The sequence below is a fragment of the Myotis davidii genome, unplaced genomic scaffold, assembly GCF_000327345.1.
Source record: "Myotis davidii unplaced genomic scaffold, ASM32734v1 scaffold115, whole genome shotgun sequence".
NCBI lineage: Eukaryota > Metazoa > Chordata > Mammalia > Chiroptera > Vespertilionidae > Myotis > Myotis davidii.
In genome coordinates, this window is record NW_006291010.1 from 4,770,793 (window position 1) to 4,790,945 (window position 20,153).

General features: G+C 33.1%; 1 protein-coding gene across 1 annotated transcript in view; it reads left to right on the forward strand.

Moving 5' to 3' along the window:
- The window catches only part of NLGN1 (neuroligin 1), a 716,626-nt gene that overhangs the window by 215,178 nt on the left and 481,295 nt on the right, over positions 1-20,153 (forward strand). The window contains 2 exon segments of the mRNA XM_015564185.1: positions 4,719-4,778; positions 12,000-12,152. Coding sequence (XP_015419671.1) covers positions 4,719-4,778; positions 12,000-12,152 — 213 coding nt within the window.

Below are 20,153 nucleotides of genomic sequence, written 5' to 3' on the forward strand. Positions count from 1 at the left end.
TAAAAGGTAAAATTTAAAAAAAGAAAAAGATTTCACCTGCTTTCAATTGTTCCAGAACAACAATGGCAATATCCTTAAATTCTTCCTTTCTGTGGAAGTGGCCTTAGGAATTCTTTAGTGTCTGTTTATCTCAAAGGCTGCTGGGTTAAGAGGGTGGGGAAAGAGGAAAGCAAGGTCATTAACCAGGGCTCTCCATCTATCAAGATGGGGCTCACTGGAGCCCGGAACTCTAAATAATCCCCAAATTTCAAAGACTTGTTCTCTTAAAGGACACAGTTCTCATGGCCAGCTTTCTAAGTCAAGAGCTAATAATATCCCCAACCTACTTGCCTCTTGCAGATATGTGTGACACAAAGTACAGATGATTTCTGCTGAATTGAACCCATAGTGAAGGGATTTATAATCAGTTCTAATGTACTTGAGATCTAAAGTATATTAGCCCTTCATCAAAGGGAATGATAAAAAGCAGCATTAATGTGGGTGGATACTAATTATTTTGGAGCTCATAATTATTTTGCAGTTAACTACAGAGAAATGCTGGTATTTCTATTCTTTTAAAAAAAATAACAGGTGCATGGTCAGATTCTGAAATGTAAGAATGTCCTTTAGAATGGCCAATACTTCGAATCATGCTTATGTTAATGGAAAAGTAACTCTTTTTTGGATTTAAATGAGTTCGAAGTTCACAGTGAGAAGTTCCCTTTACTTTCCTTGGCCCTGTTGTTTCACCACTGATTCTATTTATTGCCTGGTGAAGAGATAAAATATAGTAATTACTCTCACTCCTTTTTAAACTGACATGAGGTCTACTTTCCCATTACCTCTAATGAGAGTTATGTGTGCATTCCTCAAGGAGCACAGGCCCTACAGAGTTTCAAGGTAGAATAAATCACTTCTACACGCAGGCTCTAGAGGACTTGCTTGCTTTGGTCCTGGGTGCTTTAAGTTACTCATTTAAACTGCCGGTATTGAAAATGCACTATTTGTAGTTTAAAGGAGACATGTGCTGGGGTAGGAGTGTTGTTAATGATTGTTATTTCGGTGGAAGGATAAATGTTTTACCTTTCGGGAAAATCAGGCCGATCGACTTGCAGGAATGAGTGGTCCCTAAAACGTGGTTGCCTAGTATTCTTAAGAAAATGAATGACAATTACATCTTTCAATATTTTCTTTCTATTTAAACATTTTTAACAGCAGTAATTATGTCAGTTGTAACAATTTAGAATAAAGGAAAAATGAGCTAGAGGGGCTGGTATCCTAGACTGAAGGGCATTCAAAGCAATGGGCTGTTTTCTTTCTGGCCTGGGAATGAGGAATGGACACCATGTCGGGATCTGTTTCTGTAATTCACTGGCATGTGTCACCTCTATTGAGGCTTCTTCAGAGAAACCAATGTTGTTTCTCAGCTTGCAACATAGACCCTCTAGGATATCGATGCTCAGTGCCTTTAGGTATAGAAGATAAAAGAAATGTGTGTGTGTTTTTTCTTTTTTATAATTAGCCCTGTGTTTTTCAGGGAACCTTAAAAATTCAAATGTGTAAAAAATTATTGATATTAAGAAAAGCCAGTTATGCTAAAATCACAAAGATTACTAGGACCCGTACTATGGGAACAGTTTAATATCCTCTAATAATAAGGTTTTATTTCATACTCAGTAAATGAAATTCTTTAGTTGAGAGAACTTAATTCATTTCTAAGATAATCATGTCCCCTCTCTTTGTGGTGCTGAAGCAACATCTGCACCTGTTTCTAGCTCTTCAGATTTACTACAGTAAAAGGTGTCCTATGCAGCTTGCCTATGCGATGATTATCCCAGAATAGTTAAGAGGCATGCAGCTTCCTGAGTAGGGAAGGTGGTGATAAATATGTAGCAAAAAGCTGGGTCAACCATTCTAGCCATGGAAAAGACCTCTGTATATACACTATCATTTCCATGGCTTCTCTGCTTAGGCAGACCAAGAGTCAGAAAGCAACTGAGAACTATTCCATATTCAGACAAGTGGGAGATCATCTATAAAATAAAAGCCTAAGCGACCATTAAGGCAAAACAACCAGAACGACTGGTCGCTATCATGCACACTGACCACCAGGGGGCAGACGCTCAATGCAGGAGCTGTCCCCTAGTGGTGAGTGCGCTCCCATGGGGGGGTGCCGCTCAGCCAGAATCTAGGCTCAAGGCTGGTGAGCACATTGGCAGTGGCGGGATGTCTGCCTGCCAGCTTAGGGCTCTCAGAAGGGTCCCGGACTGCAAGAGGGCTCAGGCCGGGCTAGGGAACCTCCTTCTGTGCCCCCTAGTGCATGAATTTCGTGCACCAGGACTCTAGTAATTTAATAAAAATTATCTTACTCACACCTTATTTAGTCCATGAGCTAGCAATTTTGTATGTGGGTTACTGGCTCATGGCTATAGAACCTAAAGGAGTTAGCAGAGAAGTCATGTAATTTGTCTTGGGTACCCTAAAAAGGGAAAGAAAGATCCTTCCAAATTGTCCAAAAGAGATATCATATAAAGCCCCACACAAAATGAAGAAAGTGTCTTAATTTATGTGTGATAGTTTTTACATGAGATTCAGAAAAAAAATTCAACTCACAGTAGTTTTTTCTTAATATAGCCAAAAATTAAGCAAATGAAGTAATTTAAATGAATAAAGTAGGTAGTGGTTTTGAAAGCAATAAATAATTACCACTATACTTAATCTGTGTTGTTAATCAATGAATAAAATCATAACCTTTAGATAGAATAGTTAAAATTAGAAATGCAAGAAAATTATTTGTTGAAGTCTGTTCATTTACTGTTTTGTCATGATAAAAAGTAAAAAAAAAAACAAAAAACACTTGAGAATATAATTCATTAAGTCTGATATTTTGCATGTTCTAAAAATTGGAAAAATTTCAAGTACAGTTCTTAAAATGGCAAATTTTAAATTTAAAATATTTCTGTTTTTCCAAAATGTAGCAACAGTGTTACATGAACATCAAATAATACTGAGGGCTCTTTTTGCATTTAAACAGGATCAGATTAAAATGTAGATTTCTATGAATTTGAAACTGTTTGTTACCAAACTTTTTCTTTCATCTTTGTTTTCTCTGAATGGAACGGTTGCTTACAGGAGTGACTATAAAAGTATATCACATAAATTATTGTGTATAGCTACTCTTAGTGTAGCTGGAATGGCCTTGAAACCATGACCTTAAACTGAGGTCATTTCAATTACACATTAATTTCTCCATTTCCAATCTTTTGATCTTTGCCAATTATCAATGTTTTTCAAGGCTGTCTAGCTGAGCTGATGGAACATAACTGAATTAGATCTCTTCTCCCCCTCCCCCCTGCTCTGTTTTCTGTGATGGTGTTTTTCATGTTTTGAAGGTTGTGATATTAGATGCAGTTTTAAATTATAAGCATAAAGTGTAGTAATCGCTGTATAGACTAGAAATCTTTCTCAAAAATGTTTAACAATCATTTCCTGTGCTGTGTGCTTAGAATTAATGCCTGCCCTTTACTGTTTACATTATTGAAATCAACATATGCCTATCAGTCTTTTCCATCCCTTTTCTATGACTTATTTTATGCATGACAAAATTCTCTTGCTTACTGCTATATGGTTGGCTGTCTTTAACTTGATTGTCTTGTGCTTGTAATGATTGCTTTTTGCATGAGGATTATGAAATGTCATACAAATTAAATGGTTGCAGAAACAAAAAGAAATGTGGGGCTTCACTTGCTTTTTTTTGTGCTGAATATGTCAATTATGTGACATTTAAAATTACTTTTATATGGCCTTCGACTTCCCCTTTGGTGTGCTCCTTCATTCTAGCAAATTAGTATTGTTAAGTACAATAAAACATTTATTAAACATTCACAGTGTTTTAATGCAATTATTGTCCTAAGACATGATCTCATTATAAATGACTATGCTGGGCATGAAATTGCACTAGGACATAATTCCATTATATTCCTGAATTGATTATGAAATACATGTCCTGACTCTGAAAGTTACCTTGGTAGCTAACCACTGACTTCCACTGATGGCACCTTTGTCCTACAGAGTGATGAGATTATCTGTTTCTACATTTGTGCGGTGTGCCAGTGTCGTAAATCCATAGCTAATATTTAATTAAAACACATGGGGAAATATTTGTTTAATGACAAGTAATTTTAAAAAGTCACAGTTTTGAATAATGTTTGATATAAAAATGTGTAAAACCCAAGTGTTAATGCTCTTAAAAAAACACACAGAAGAAAAAGGAAGAAACACTCTAAAAATGTTCATATCTCTATTTTTCCTAATGTTATTATATAGTCCTAAATTAAAGAATGAGTTTAGCCTACTTTTTATTATTGTTGTCACCAATTTTAATTAGAAAAGACACTGAATAAATTAAGTTCTTTCAGCTAATAAAACTGTTTACTTTTAATATGCAATGGGTAATAAAATCATCTTCTTTGCTTCTGATCTGAGTTTCAAACCATAATATATTTTTTTAAAGCTGGATATATTCACAAATCAAATCTTCTATGAGATATTTTGGGGAAAGGATTTTTTAGGTTTGTTTTTTTTCTTAAACAAAATAGATAACTTTAATGTAACCACTTCCCCATTTTTTTTTGAAATATCTTTGAGAATTTTAGAATTTACATTTATTTTTCCCCCTCAGTCTTGTTTATTCTTGAATTGTCTTTTTTTTCCTTCTATTTCTCCATTCTCAATCCTAGGTCCCCTTACAAAGAAACAGACAGATGATTTAGGTGATAATGACGGTGCTGAAGATGAAGGTATTTTTTTCCACCAAATCTACTTGCATGACAAGGGCCTCAATCATTTTTTCCACCCCTTTCTATTTTTTTACTTCTTGTCTTTTTTTGAAGAGTTGTTTTTAATTCTCGTTTTTGATGTGTTTTGTCTTCTTGCTTGTTGTTGCATATAAATATACATTTTTATTTTTTTAAAAAAAGATGGATGTTGTTTTACATTTTGATACCAACCATTAAAATGTTTTAAAAGAGAGGCTTTTTATTTTTGTTTTCTTGAACTGACTTTTGATATGTTTCATCCCACATTTTGACAAATTTGTCCATATTCTTTGAACTAACAATCTTTTCCCCGTAGTCTCTCTGTACCCATTTTGCATGTCTTCTAATATATGTAAATATCTTACCCAATTTCAAAATGTGTTTCATTTTTACATTTGATATTTGTTTAAAAAGAACCCCACACCCAATAAAAGGAAGGACAAAACTAAGAGCTGATATAAAGTGTTTCTTGAGCAATATAGTTTAGATTTATAAAATAATATTTTCTGTTGATTTGCTTAAATATCACACAAATAAGTGACATTTTATGGACAAGGAAATACACCTATTTAGATAACTGTAGTAAACATTGTATAACAACTTAAGTACTCTGGGCTCATAATAGTGAATATTTTTGGTAAAAATTATAGAGGTTTTTGTTTTAAAATTTATTTTTACTGATTTCAGAGAGCAAGGTAGAGGGCAAAGAAGAGAAATGTCAATGATAAGAGAGAGTCATTGATTGGCTACCTCCTGCATGCTCCCTATTGGATATGGAGTCTATAAGCCGGCCATGTGCCCTGACTGTGAATCAAACCTGGTTCTTAAGTCAGTGCTCAACCACTGAGCCACACTGGTTGGGGACATAGAGTTTATTTAAACAAGATTATATGGGTATTCTTTATTTTTAAAGGATTAATGAAAATATTCTGCTTTTCAAAGTATTGCCACGTATAAGCAATAAAACACTTATTTTATTAATATCTTTTCCCCTCTTCCCAAATTTCTTATGACATAGCATTCTGATTTACTCTGTAAGTCTAACTATATACCATGTTGACTTGGCATTCCTCATCCCATTGTGGACTTTTACATGGTGTTAAGTGGAGCACCTAGAAAGGCCCATTGACTCTTTCAGTTCATCTTGGTTCTAATTAGGGCTTAGGTGTTTTTGTTTGTTTGTTTTTTAATGCAGCCCTAGCTGCGACTTATATAGAAGCAACTAAAGTAATCCTAGGATTTAAAATAATTCCCAGAATGCTAGTAATTAAATCTCATGGAGAAATTAATAATATGGCAAGAAAGTTTTTCCAAAATAAAAACCCACCATCAGGCCAGCAGAAGTGCTAGTTCCATGAATTACAACTATGATTAAATGAATCTTTACTAAACAATTTGAATTGTTTTCATTGTGATATATATTTGATAAGCTACTCACAGTAGAAAATTAAATTATAGAGGTGAAGTATTAGAAGCATAAAATTAAATTGGGTATTAATATTTTTATAATATTTAATACTTATTTTATCATGGAATTTATGACATTTTATTAAAAATTGATTTGGTATGAACCCCAACAGTGAATCAAACACAAAGCAATCATTAATATTTAAAATAAGTCATTGTGGCTGACCAACCTTTATCATTTTGAATGTTAAATAGCTAAAAATAAACTTATCAAAATTCAAATTGTGATTTTTTTTACATGCTGTTGGAAATTAGAAATATTCAAACACTCAGGAATTTTATTGACTTTCAGGACATGTATTATTGTTCCCAGTACTCTAAAGATGGCTGCTTTCAGTCAGGGGCTTTGAAACTGGTTGGACCCTCTAAAAATCCTTAACTCCTAGATACTTGTTATCTAAATAATACCTCAGTATAAGGGACTTTTAGTGTGTAGCTTTGTAAATTCCAAATTTTCCCAAAGTACTCACAAAGTTAGTATACATTATTTTCTTATTAAAATATTTTTGACTGCTGATTTAATGTGTTGATTTTTTATATAAATCAGCATCAAGTAGGACATTTACATGTTTATAAAAGATACTCTTGAGTGGCTATAATTGAGCTAAGCCAACTCAATGTGAGTCTATTTTATAGACTTATTTTGAAGCACATTTAACATTTTAAAATAGTCGTTAAAAATATTTTAAGCCCCATTTAATTTGGCTGTCAGTATTCATGTTGAGCACCAAACCAGTCAGTCACAAGAGTTCTCAAATCAATAAATATTTTAAATGCTCAGAAGTGTAGAATGTGGAAGCAGTCAATTCATGTTCGGTCTATTCTTCTGGGTTGTTGTTTTGGATAATTGTTTAGAAGACAAGAAAACAACTTGTAATGTCCTCTAGAGTACAGACCTTTGTTGAAAATATGAGCATCTTCTGTTTAGTTGCTTTTATAATTATTTTGTAGCCGTGAGTTTTAACGAAAACCAAGGCCAATTTTTACCTTTATTTTGTTCTAAATATTGCATCAACATCACTGGACATAAAGCAATAAATATAAATTGTTTGATAAACTACTTCTTTTACTTTAGTGAGACGTTTATTTACCTGGTCACTTATATGGCATTCTCAATTATTTTGTGACAACTTGACTCCTTTACCTGATTTCCAGGCCCCAATTCAGCCCCTGCATCCAGAGGCTCTCTGTGACACTGAGTGGGACTGGCCCTCCTTCATTTAAAGTAACCCAAGGCTGCAGTGGAGCACTATTCTTTACTTCTAATTCTCCTTTGCATATTTGCCATTATTATTTTGCCATTGCTTGGCCAAACAATTGTCTCATTTTCCATTTGTGTTTTATAATAACCAAGAGAACTGCATATTTTATAGGCTATTTTCATGGTTTCAAAAAGACAAATCTGAAATGATAAATATGGGTCAAAGCAACACTATATTTCTATCAATTTATTTTTGGAATTTAATAGTCTTTTTAAATTGTGCTAAAACCTTAATATTTTAATATTCAAAGACACTTTTGTATCCTACATAGAGCTTTTTAAAAAGTGCCATTGTCATTTTTTTCAGTATTTTTAACTGAAAAGTTATATCTTGGATTAAGTACAATTATATAAGCACACATTCTTCCAACATTTCTATATTATTTTGCTAGTTCTAAGTGATAACTGAGATACACAAAATAAGTAGGGGACACAAAAATATCTTGAAATATCTTTAAATATATTAGAGAATTTTTTTTTGAGAGAGAGAGGGAGGGAGGGAGAGAGAGAAAAAAATTTTTTTGAGAGAGAGAGGGAGGGAGAGAGAGAGAAACATCAATGTGAGAGAGAGAGAGACATCAATTGGTTGCCAGTGATCAAACCTGCAACCCAGGTACATGCCCATCAATTGATTGCCAGGGATCAAACCTGCAACCCAGGTACATGCCCTTGACTGAGACTCAAACCCACGACCCTTTGGTGCTCAGGCCGATGCTCTAACCACTTAGCAGCACTGGCCAGGGCCAGAGAAAGATTTAATTGAGGCGATACCCCAATATTTAAAACTGATAAATGTCAACAATTCTAAAACATGGGCAATTAAAAACTTCATGAGTTCATTAAGCAGAAGGCAACCAGTAAGCATAGTGAAGAAATTGTGTGACTAATAATTATTCACCAGGATCATTAAAAGGAATTGTGATTCCAAACACTGGTTACCAGGCACAAATATATCCCCATTGTCTTCTAGATCTATCGATAACTTATTAAAATGTCTTAAAGTTTTGATTCATCAGAAAGGTAAAATACTAAAATTTACAGCCGAAGTGTTACTGAAATTCCAAAATAATGATCAGTTAGTATTTTCCTCTTAATATCCAACTATTTTCAGGGACCGAGATGCCTAGCAAAGCTGTAAAAAATTAATCATTAAATACGAACATGCTTTAAGAACATTTGTAGCTTTAGTGAACCTGAGCCAGTGTGTTCATGCCTAAGTGTGCTCATTTGATTTTAATAAAGTCAGGAGCAGCTTTTTAGGCACAGTTAGAAATCTTAGGTGAAATCTATCTTATTTCTAGGGAAAAATATGAAACAAGGTTTGGAAGGACAAATTGACTTTTTAATAAAGTATAACTAACTAAAGTATATCTAGTATATTTGCTATGACATAGTGGCCTCTCAAAATCCTATCATTAAAATGATGGAATTACCTGGCCATCATGGTTCAGTGGTTGAGCATCGATCTATGAACCAGGAGGTCACAATTAGATTCCCTGTCAGGGCACATGCCTGGGTTGTGGGCTCAATCCCCAGTGTGGGGTGCGCAGGAGTCAGCCAATCAATGATTCTCTGTCATCATTGATGGTCTTATCTTTCCCTCTCCCTTTCTCTCTGAAATCAATAAAAATATATTTTTAAAATAAGTAAATAAAATGATGGCTTTAGCAGATAATACTCAATAGTAGGCTATCTGATAGATCAGTTTCAATTATAAAGATTCTGGTTCTTTTCAAAATTAAATATAGATATCATTTAAACTATATTTTTTATTACAATAAAAAACACATGTAAACTATAGAGAAAAGTAAAATCTAAGATAGACCTCTGTGATAAAATGCTATTGATGCAAATCTAAGATAGACCACTCTGATTAAATACTATCAAAGAATTCTAATAGTCAGCATTTCCCCCAAATTTATTGGCAATATTAAGGGTTTTTTATGCACAAGAATTTTACCTACTTTGGAAATTAATACCCTATACAGAATTAATTTCAGGGTTACTTTAAGCAAAAAGAAATTAAGTTCAGAACACTGCATTCGAATGTTATCGTACTTTCTGCAAAAGAATTGTTCAATATGTTCTTAGGCAAGGCTGAAATCTTTGAGAAATTTGAAAACACTTAGAATCATTCCAAATTTGTAGTTATATTTTCAATCTAATTAAGAAGCGAGAGAGAAAGGCCAGTCAAAATAGCTCCTGGAATTTACTAATATAGTCATATTTTCAGTCTTCCTTGGCAATGTCCATTCCATCCTGTTATTAGGTATAAAATGTGGCAGGTATTTCAGTGTGCACCTGTATTGTTTTCCAGGTGAACAGAATGGATCTACCTAGGCCTCATTACTGTTCACAGTTGGTGTTTTGTAAGTCTATGTAATTTTAATTAAAGAAGAATTCTGAAACAGCCACCTTCTGTGCTACCTCCAAGCACACAATTAGCAGAGTACAGTGTCTGCTGTGAACAGTCAGTTAATGATTTCAGTTTAATAATTTATTATTGCTTCTTCAGCACCAGCCATAGTAGGAAAATAAGCTAAAACTATATGCAGCAATTGAGCATTTAAGGAGGATAGTTTAAAATTTTTGAAAGGGTTATTTTCTCTGTGTAAACTTAACATCTCCATAAACCCCCAAATCTTTGCAAATGAGTGAATATTTATTTCCTTCCCAAGGACTTAAGAAGAAAGTAAATTAGTTTTTCTTCCTAAATGTAGCTGTGTTTAGTGGATGGTTTTTATGTCAAAGTATCCTCCCCTCACCACTTAAAAATAAGACATTCTTCTCAAGTGCACCCTTGGTGCAAGTTTACACACTGGTATTCAGTCAAATTGAAAATAGTCTTTTTAAAAAGTTTCTAAATTCTGCAATGAGCTAGTTCCCTCACTTGAGATTGTGCACAAACAAGTTGAGCTGCAATTCCTGATCCTAGGATGGTTTGTCATGAAAATATTTTTACAATAGACAAATCAGCCTTTATATATATTTTAAATATTGTTCAGGAAATGAAAAGCAGCTTCTAAATAATCACTAGCTTTTCAATGAGCTTGTATTATATCCCATTCTGAAAGCTGAAACCTCAATCATAAATATGTAGGAGATTTAAGTTTGATAAACAGTGTCAAAAACAAAGGAATAAAATCATACTTTTAAATGACACTTTTAATATTGAAATTAAAAAAATAGCACATTTGGTACAATTTTGTTTCAGTTATGGGTAAAAGGGATCATGAGCTATTATGTAATAATAATAATATTTTATGTCTGTATATGTTCATATTCATATATACATTTATAATGTTTCAATCTATACGATAGTTAAAACCATGTTGGCCAATATACAATTTAGCATGTTTTCTATAAAAATTAGTCTATTTTTTATACTAGTTAAATTTTCTTAGGTTTTTCTTTGTAGGATATGCCAAAAGTAGGTTTACAGTTGTTTGTATGGAAAATATTACAATAGTTAATAAATAATAACAACACAGGAATAAACTGTGTTTTGTGTATTTGCTACAGTGAACCTACTTTTGCCCCACCCTGTTTATTATTTCTGGGTCCTTGTTGAAACTTACATAATTGGGAAAGTATCTTAGAAAATAAAATACATTTGATTAAAGTTCAGAGATGCAGAAATCACTGCATCACTTTAAATATTGGCACTGTACACATAGACTAAGCTGTATCCTCCTCATGTCTGCATGGCAAAATCATAGAGCCAAAGTAGAGATAAGAATAGTATAATAGTTAACGAGGTGGAATATGTATTTTAATCTGTTTCCTTTTTCCAAAATGGAAATGAGCAGATAACCTGGGGTTAACTGAAGTATATTATTTAAATGACAGTCCCCTAAATGCAACAACAACAGAAGTACAGATGTACATGCCTTTGCTGCCTACACATGCGTCTGAGTTATTCCTTGAGTAGCGAAATGAAACTTTTTACAACATATAATATAGCGTTGTAATTATCTTCACAAATGGAGCATAAATTATTCAGTGTAATTATGATGCATTCAATATAAATATTTACAGTTTTCAAAAATGGAAACAGTGTTTTATTCACAATAGAAGTGATACTTTTGGCCTTAGTTTGTGGTTCATACATTTCATATGAGGTCTACCTCATTTTTAAAAAAGTAGTTCTCATTATATTACTTTTTTTGGTTCTATTGTCACATTAGAAATTCATCAAACAGCACTAAAATTCATACCTACTTTCCATTTGTTCAAGTTCTCTAATTCAGTTTGTAGCTTTAAACAAAATTTTAGATAGAAAAAAATGGATATTGCTCTTTTCTGCAACAGCCATTAATAAGAGTTGCTTAAGAAACACTTTAACAAAAACAGCAATTTAAACAACTAAATAAAAATCATGACCTCTTGTCCCTAAAATGGAAAATGTATTCTCTGCTTTATTATATTTGTTTTTTTTGAGGATAAGAACAATTGCCAAACATTTGTTCTTTCAGATATTCGGGACAGTGGGGGTCCTAAACCAGTGATGGTGTATATCCATGGTGGCTCATATATGGAAGGTACTGGAAATTTATATGATGGGAGTGTCTTGGCAAGTTATGGCAATGTGATCGTCATCACAGTCAACTACCGACTTGGGGTACTTGGTAAGAAATCTCTTTTTTTTACACCATTAATCCATGAAATATGTGATAGTTTTGTTTTGGCTTTTGTTATGCTTCGCTTTGTTTCATTCATTATTCTATGCTTGTTGACCTGTTTGAACCAAAATTTCTGATATTTTCAATACAGTCTATAAATGTTCATAAATTACTAGGTGAAAGACAGGTAGGGTTGACTTTAAGATTTAAAAGTAAAAGGTAATGAAATTCTTTGCCTTGTTGAGGAATGTTCTTGGCATTGTAAGTTTGGCTTTGTAGAACTGTGTAAGGCAACAATGGCAGGGCCTCTCTGAGAAAGAATTAGTCCCTGGGCAAATTTTTCTTTCCTTTCCTTTTCTCTTTTACAAAGCTAAAAAATTCCCAGAAGTTTTCTATGAGCTTAGAAACACGTTTATGTCATCTTTAAGAATATATGTATGGACTGGCTTTTGATGAAATTATTTGCCAATGTGGTTTAGGTTTGTTTTGTTTTTAATTTGTCATAATAATTAGAAATATTTTGTTCAAATGTATTTGTTTAAATTATTTTATTTGAAAAACACGCATTGAGTTTATCAAGGACAAAGTGTTCAATTAAATAATTGTGCATATATAAAGCAAAATCAAAGCGGGCATTCTTGGTTTGAAGATATCTGTAAAGAAACATTATTTGCAAAATAACATTAAGTATTCTGAAACAAGCATGTTGTTTTATGAAATAACCAACTTAGAAAACATAAACTTGCTATGCTATTCTACTTGTATGAATTTAATATATTTTAGTATTATCACAATCTGAGGAGTAAAATTACTATATAATTTAATAAAACACATTTATTTGTAGTATTTTAGTATTTGCTGAAAGGGTACATTTTATCAAAAATGAATTTATTTTTAAAATTTTCATTGTTCTCAAAGTCTTATTCCATACTGTACACTTCAATAGGTATAATTTATAATGTTATTTGGCTCAAAGAGGCACCTTCCTTTTTCATTTTTTATTCTAAAATATTTTGAAAAAGGAATTCCAATTATATTGTCTTTTATATTAATTGTTAATATATATTTAAGCCATTGAGAAACCAGTTGTTTTTCTCATGGGTATTATTTATTATTATTCTAACTCCTATGTAAATATAATCCTGTATTTATGCTACTCTCAAAATATAAAAAGAGAATAATTTTTGTCAATTGTATGTTTTGGGGAACAAGATATTTTAGCAATGCAAAGTTGAAGTCTTGATCCTTTTCTAGTTTTCTATTTTAAATTTGGAGTATCATGAATGATATAATAGATGCATTTTATCAATGTAAATATAAATTATTTTTGTAGTTTGTTCAGTATGCATTACTTCCTCCATAGTATCTAATTATGCATTGCTTCAGATGTTCTTATAATTTCAGTGCACAGGGTTAAATGTCTTCCTATCTGTGAAAACTATATATTAGAAGATTTATAGAGATGGTCATAATAATTCTTAAATAGTTTCATGTTGTCATTTGTTTCTTATGGAACGTTTCAATGTGATTATCTTCAATAATTTGAATACATTTAATTTTAATTGTAGTGCTATTTATATTTCAGTTGTTTTTATTATTATTCTCATATTTTTCAGAATTTCTCAATTTCTAAATTTTGATGCAGTGATCAGTTTGCTAATTGAAAATTTGAAGTTACATTCCAAAGTGTTGTAAGAGTGTTCTTAAGGACTTGAACATCTGTGTGTGTGTGCGTGTGTGATGATGATGATGTTTAACAAATCTTTTGACCAAACCTTATGTTGCCTTATTATGATATCACATAAACATAAAGTAAGATTCCATCAAATGAACTATGTTATTATGTTAATGAACATTTTGCCAGCCTTTTATATATTAGAACTGATGAGGACATGATTTTGATTGGATCTGAATCCTATATGCGTGCCCATATACTGTCTTTAAATGCCACCCTTAGAATGATTGTGTGGAAGGACAACAGATTACCCAGCTGAACCATGAAGCATTTAATCACTTGTTTGGTCTGTAAAATGGCAAGCGGTGTTGGTGTTGATGATGGGTTATTTCCCAGTGTTGAATATTTGTTTAGGGTTTAACATCAGTTGGCCCTAATAATCACCACTACAGCTCAGTTGTCCTTTATAGACTTCCTCTCAACATGAAAGCATACAAAACTCTGTCAACACTTTTAGATGCATCTTGAAACATTTGTTCTAGAACTGATATATTCTGGTCACTTTCTTCCTAAATAATGGGTTGGGCTTTATAAAAATGTATTTAAATGAATTGATTCATGAGAAATAAATTTCGAGAGCGTTTATTTCAGCACAATTTGCATGGGTGGTATAGCACAGCCAGGTCAACAGCTCAGCTGGCAGAGTACAATAAAGACTGTAGGGTTTTTGTTGTTGTCGTTCACAGTGTGTCTAACAGTAACAAGGTAAGCCAAGATTTCTAGTACCCAAAAGGGTTGCTCTTTAGTTTGCACTTGGGAGAGTGCTGGAAATCAAGTAAAAAATAAGAATTGCTCTCACATCAGAAAAGATTCTGAGCTCTGTTTTGATTTGAAAGTTTTGGTGTGAAGGAAATGAGTTTTGAGGTCCAATGTACAAATTGGCTAATTATGGTACTATTGCTCTCAGATGATTGACAGGAAAAACTCAGGCTGTCTGAAACAGGCAATGTAATTAGTAGTGATTTAAATCTTTCTTCCAAGAGGAGATGTATTTACAGGGTGTTTTTTGTTGTTGTTGTTTGTTTGTGTTAGCAATAAGCAAAAATGTGATAATGCTTCAGTCATAAAATTCAGACAGCTGTCCAGCAACCATGGTTCCAGTTTAAAACATGTTGTGTTAAGAAAAATATTTTGTTTCTGACAAAGTAGAAATAGCTTACAAATAAAAAAATAGCTCACATGACATCATTGCTCTGAAGAAGCTGGGAATAGGTTGGAATCAGTTCCTCAACCAAAAACATTTTGGGCTTTCCATGGGAGTGGAAACATAGACTATTACTACTTGTGCACGGGAAATGCTGTTGGTAGTGATAAGAAAAACTGCTCATAAGATTGAGAACAAAGTTAAGAGGCTACAGGGCTCTGCCTGCTAACCTCACTGTCTCAGTTTTGTCTTAGAGCTCCCTCTGTAACCTTCTCTCACTCAGTCTCACAGTTCTAGTGAACATTTAGTCTTTTTTTCACATTTGATTACATACATTCTTTGCCAGTATTAACTCTTCATCCTTTGTCATATTATACATTGTTACATAGTGCTTTAAAACATATTCAGAATAATTATTAATAGTTATTTTTACTATTTTAATACATAATGAAAAGTATATTGGAAAGTTAGGGAGAAATGGTTTTATTTTGTGTTCTTAAAAGAGGAAAATAATAATAAATGTTAGGATTGTGAATAGGAAAAGCATAGATAAGAATTGGGAGAGAATGTGTAATAAGTTTTTTTCACTTTAGGATGAGATGTTGTGCAATAAAAATTTTTGAAAATAGAAACAATCCAAATGATATATTGGCAAATCTCAAAAATGAAAAGAATACATGAACTAATTGAATGTTAAAATGTGTTTCAAGCACTTCTCTTAAGTTAGAATAAATTGATAAGTTATTTTTAGAGAAAAAGTTAAAGTTTTATACCACCGCTGGGATCTAATTTAGGTAAACATAAGATTTTTGTCAGATGGAAATTTACTGTTACTTTTATCTTGATATATAAATTTTAGAGGCAATTATATGTTCATAATTCAAGCCTATGATTTATTTTAGGAAAAAATGTTTTAAAGATTTTAGAAGTACTACTGATAACTCTTTGAAAATTTGGCAAATTTTTGGAGTCTAATTTAAATGTTTGATTTAGTATCCTAATATCTGTCTGTGCCATCCATATATGGGAAAAAATAATTTTAAGTGCTAGCTCATCCATTTGTATTTGAAGAATAAGACTAAACTAACTATATAATGCCATCTATGACTAAACCATTTAAAACAAGCTTTTGTTAACTTTATTGCATATCAGTTTTGATGAACACGTAAATTTATTTTTAGTTTATTAGAAATGGTTAATGAGATTTGTTAATTCTTCTAATGGTATTGGCTATGCAATAAAAATGCTTCTAGTGCCCTGACTGGTTTGGCTCAGTGGATAGAGCGTCGGCCTGTGGACTGAAGGCCAGGTTCGATTCCAGTCAAAAGCATGTACCTTGGTTTTGAGCACATTCCCAGTAGTGGGTGTGCAGGAGGCAGCGGATCAATGTTTCTCATTATTATTCTTGGTTTTGGGTCTTTTTGGCATGATTTTTATTTCTGTTTGTCTCTAAATCCTAAAACAAGTAAACACATTAAAAAACTCTCAATGTTACCTCATATTTGAGAGTAATATATACTTAAATTTTATAAGATGATTCAAATTTGTTCTTGGAATATAGGAGAGGGAGTCAGTTTGTGTTTGAAAAGTCAAAAATGTCTCCATAGAAATGGTTTTGTTTGAGCAAGACCAAGATAATGGATTATCTCTGCTATTAACAAAAGGGAAGAAAGAAGGACATTTTTTTTCCATTTATTTATTCATGTTCTTTGTACTTCAAAAAAATGAAGATAATTAATGACAACTGCATGCATATGGGTTGCTAAAATCATATTAAAATAGAATAATATATTGTAGAGAAAAGATACAGAAACTTAGGCAATGGATATCTACTGAATTAAACAGAAATGTACAACCCAATTTCCTAGAAGCAAGGTAAAAAGGACAATGGATTGATTTTCATAATTGTTATTCTCAAATAAAGTAAAAATACATATGAATCAGGAAGAATATACAAATAAAGTTTTTTCTCACACTGTATTGCACTACAAAGAAATTTACCACTTAAGTTGTTTTTATTTTGAATGCTGAATAAGAAATGTGTGATTGTCTTTATTAGCAGATTCAGGAATATTCTCAGTATATGATTTTTTTAGTAACCCTCTAAAAAGGCCAAAGACATAATAATAGATGCCCACTACTTCTATAATGTCATTTCAGCAAATGCAATTCAAATAAGATATTTGGTCATTTCACTTATAACAGGATAAAGCTAAAAATCAATTTAGAGCAATGGACATTTAATTTGATTCATATATTTCTTTTCTCAAATATAAGTTCTATCTACTGGGTTTTAATAAGGGCTGGATGGTAATCAAATTTATATTGAGTGCTAAAATGACCTTCTGGAGTAGAGATATTGTTTATTCTCTTGAAAAATAAACTATTTACTAATTTTATTCTATCTACTTCTTCCAAAATGATTTCAGGTGGCCTACAATAAAAATAATTATTATTCATGCCAAAAACTTAAAAATAACCTGAAAGTAAGCATGTCAATTACTGTGGGTGTTAGTTAAAAGAAATCAAGTGTGTGTTTTTTAATGTGTTTTAAATACAGTCATATTGGGTCATTCATTGATTTATTTATACAGCCATTCATTCAATAAAAATTGAGCAGTATAATGTATCAGGCTTTCTGCTAGTTACTGAGGATATTATGAAAAATAAGATAGATGTTGTCTCTACTATTCAGTAATTACTGGCAATTAGGAGACAGAAAATAAATGAATAATTACACAAATGAGATCTTTTACATAGATAACAATTTAGTTCAAAGTTGGCTTTCTTTACAGTCATCTGTATGATAAGTGCTAGAGAAATGGCAAGTGCAATGAGAAAGGAGCTAATCTATTCTAGGAACTGAGACAAAGCTTCCCCTAGGAATGACATTCAAATTTCCATTTCTTATACTTTACTGAGAAAGCCCTAGTCAAGATTCCCAAGGACTTCCAGATTGTAGATTCCTTTGGTTACTTCTCTCTCTGTGTGTGTTTGTGTTTTTAAAGCATTTTAAATAAAAAAAAAATCTTGATTGTTGAAAGTATTACATATGTCCCCTTTTCCCCCATTGACCTCTTCTAGCCTGTCCCTGCCCCCGACCCAGGCCTCACTACCCAATTGTCTTTGTCCATGGATTATGCATATATGCGCATAAGTTCTTTGGTTGATCTTTTCCTACCCACCCACCCTCCCCCACCTTCTCTCTGAGGTTTAACAGACTGTTCCATGCTTCTGTGTCTCTGGAACTCTTACCATTTGCAATAGCATGGATGGACCTGGAAAGTATTATAAGAAGCAAAATAAGCCAGTCAGAGAAAGGTAAGAATCATGTGATCTCAAGCATATGTGGAATCTAATGAACTTAAATAAACTGATCATCAAAATAGATCCAGAGACATAGAAGCATGGTACTTTTCTATTCTTATCTTACATGATCTCTCCATAGCACAGGACACAGATAACTAGTCCCATCTTATAATATTTGTTTCTTGGCATCACCCCAGCATTTTCTCTTACCTTACTGTCTGCCCCTTCTCAGCCTCCTTTGTTGGCTCCCTGACTTACCCTGATCTCTGAATATTGAAGTGCACATCCTCACAATTTTTGCTTCGCTTCCCTTCTTTCTCTACAATGTCTCATTAGGGTTCTTCATGCATGGCTCTAGATACCAGCTCTATGGAAGTGACTTCCAAAACTGTATCATCAGAACTGACTATTCCTCAGACCTCCAGACTCATGGGCCTACCTATCGACATCTCCATGTAGATGTCTAATGAATATCTCAAACTTAATTGCTAAAATACGTAGATTTTCTTGGCCTGCATGTTTCATTGTCTTCCACATCTAGGTTATAATGATAATTGCAACAATAGCAATAGTAATAGCCATGTACATTGAGGACTTAGATGCCAAAAGCTATTTTAAAGCAGTTTATATTAATTGCATTATTAAAATCCCACCATAACCCTTTGAGGTAGGGTTGTTATTTTCCTGATTTCATAAATGCAGAACCAAATGAGTAGAGAAACTAAGTAGCATATTCCCAGACACACAGGCCAAACAACATTAAGTGGTAGAGCCAGGATCTTACTGTCTGCCCCTTCTCAGCCTCCTTTGTTGGCTCCCTGACTTACCCTGATCTCTGAACATTGAAGTGCACATCCTCACAATTTTTGCTTCGCTTCCCTTCTTTCTCTACAATGTCTCATTAGGGGTCTTCATGCATGGCTCTAGATACCAGCGCTATGGAAGTGACTTCCAAAACTGTATAATCAGAACTGACTATTCCTCAGACCTCCAGACCAATGGGCCTACCTATCGACATCTCCATGTAGATGTCTAATGAATATCTCAAATTTAATTGCTAAAATATGTAGTTTTTCTTGGTCTGCATGTTTTATTGTCTTCCACATCTAGGTTATAATAATAATTGCAACAATAGCAATATTAATAGCCATGTGCATTAAGGGCTTAGATGCCAAAAGCTATTTTAAAGCAGTTTATATTAATTACATTATTTAAATCCCACCATAACCCTTTGAGGTAGGATTGTTATTTTCCTGATTTCATAAATGCAGAAACAAATGAGTAGAGAAACTAAGTAACATATTCCCAGACACACAGGCCAAACAACATTAAGTGGTAGAGCCAGGATCTAACCCAGGTAGTCTTCTCTTCAACAGAACACTGTACTCGTGGCATTGGCCCTGCCATTCATCTGGTGATCAAGCAAAAACTACAGAGTCCTCCTGACTTGTCTCTCTTTTATGCTCAACATCCAATTCATCAGCTTCACCCACATCCCACAAATATCCTGGCTCTGTCTCCTTCCTTCCACTGCCCCCTTTACCAACCTAAGCCAAGTCTCCTTGAACCTCTTGTGTTATTTTCCCATTTCATGTTTGCTCCCTACATATACATAATTCATTCTCCACACAGCACAATCAGATTATCTTGTTAAAGATGAATTATAACAGCTCACTTTTCGACCTATGCCCTCCAGTTGCTTCCCATTACTCACTTAGAACAAAATCCAAACTCCTTCCCTGCCCTGTCTGACAAAACCCTGCATCAATGTGTACCTATACCTCTTACATCTGTCTCTTAGTTCATCTTAAAATGATCT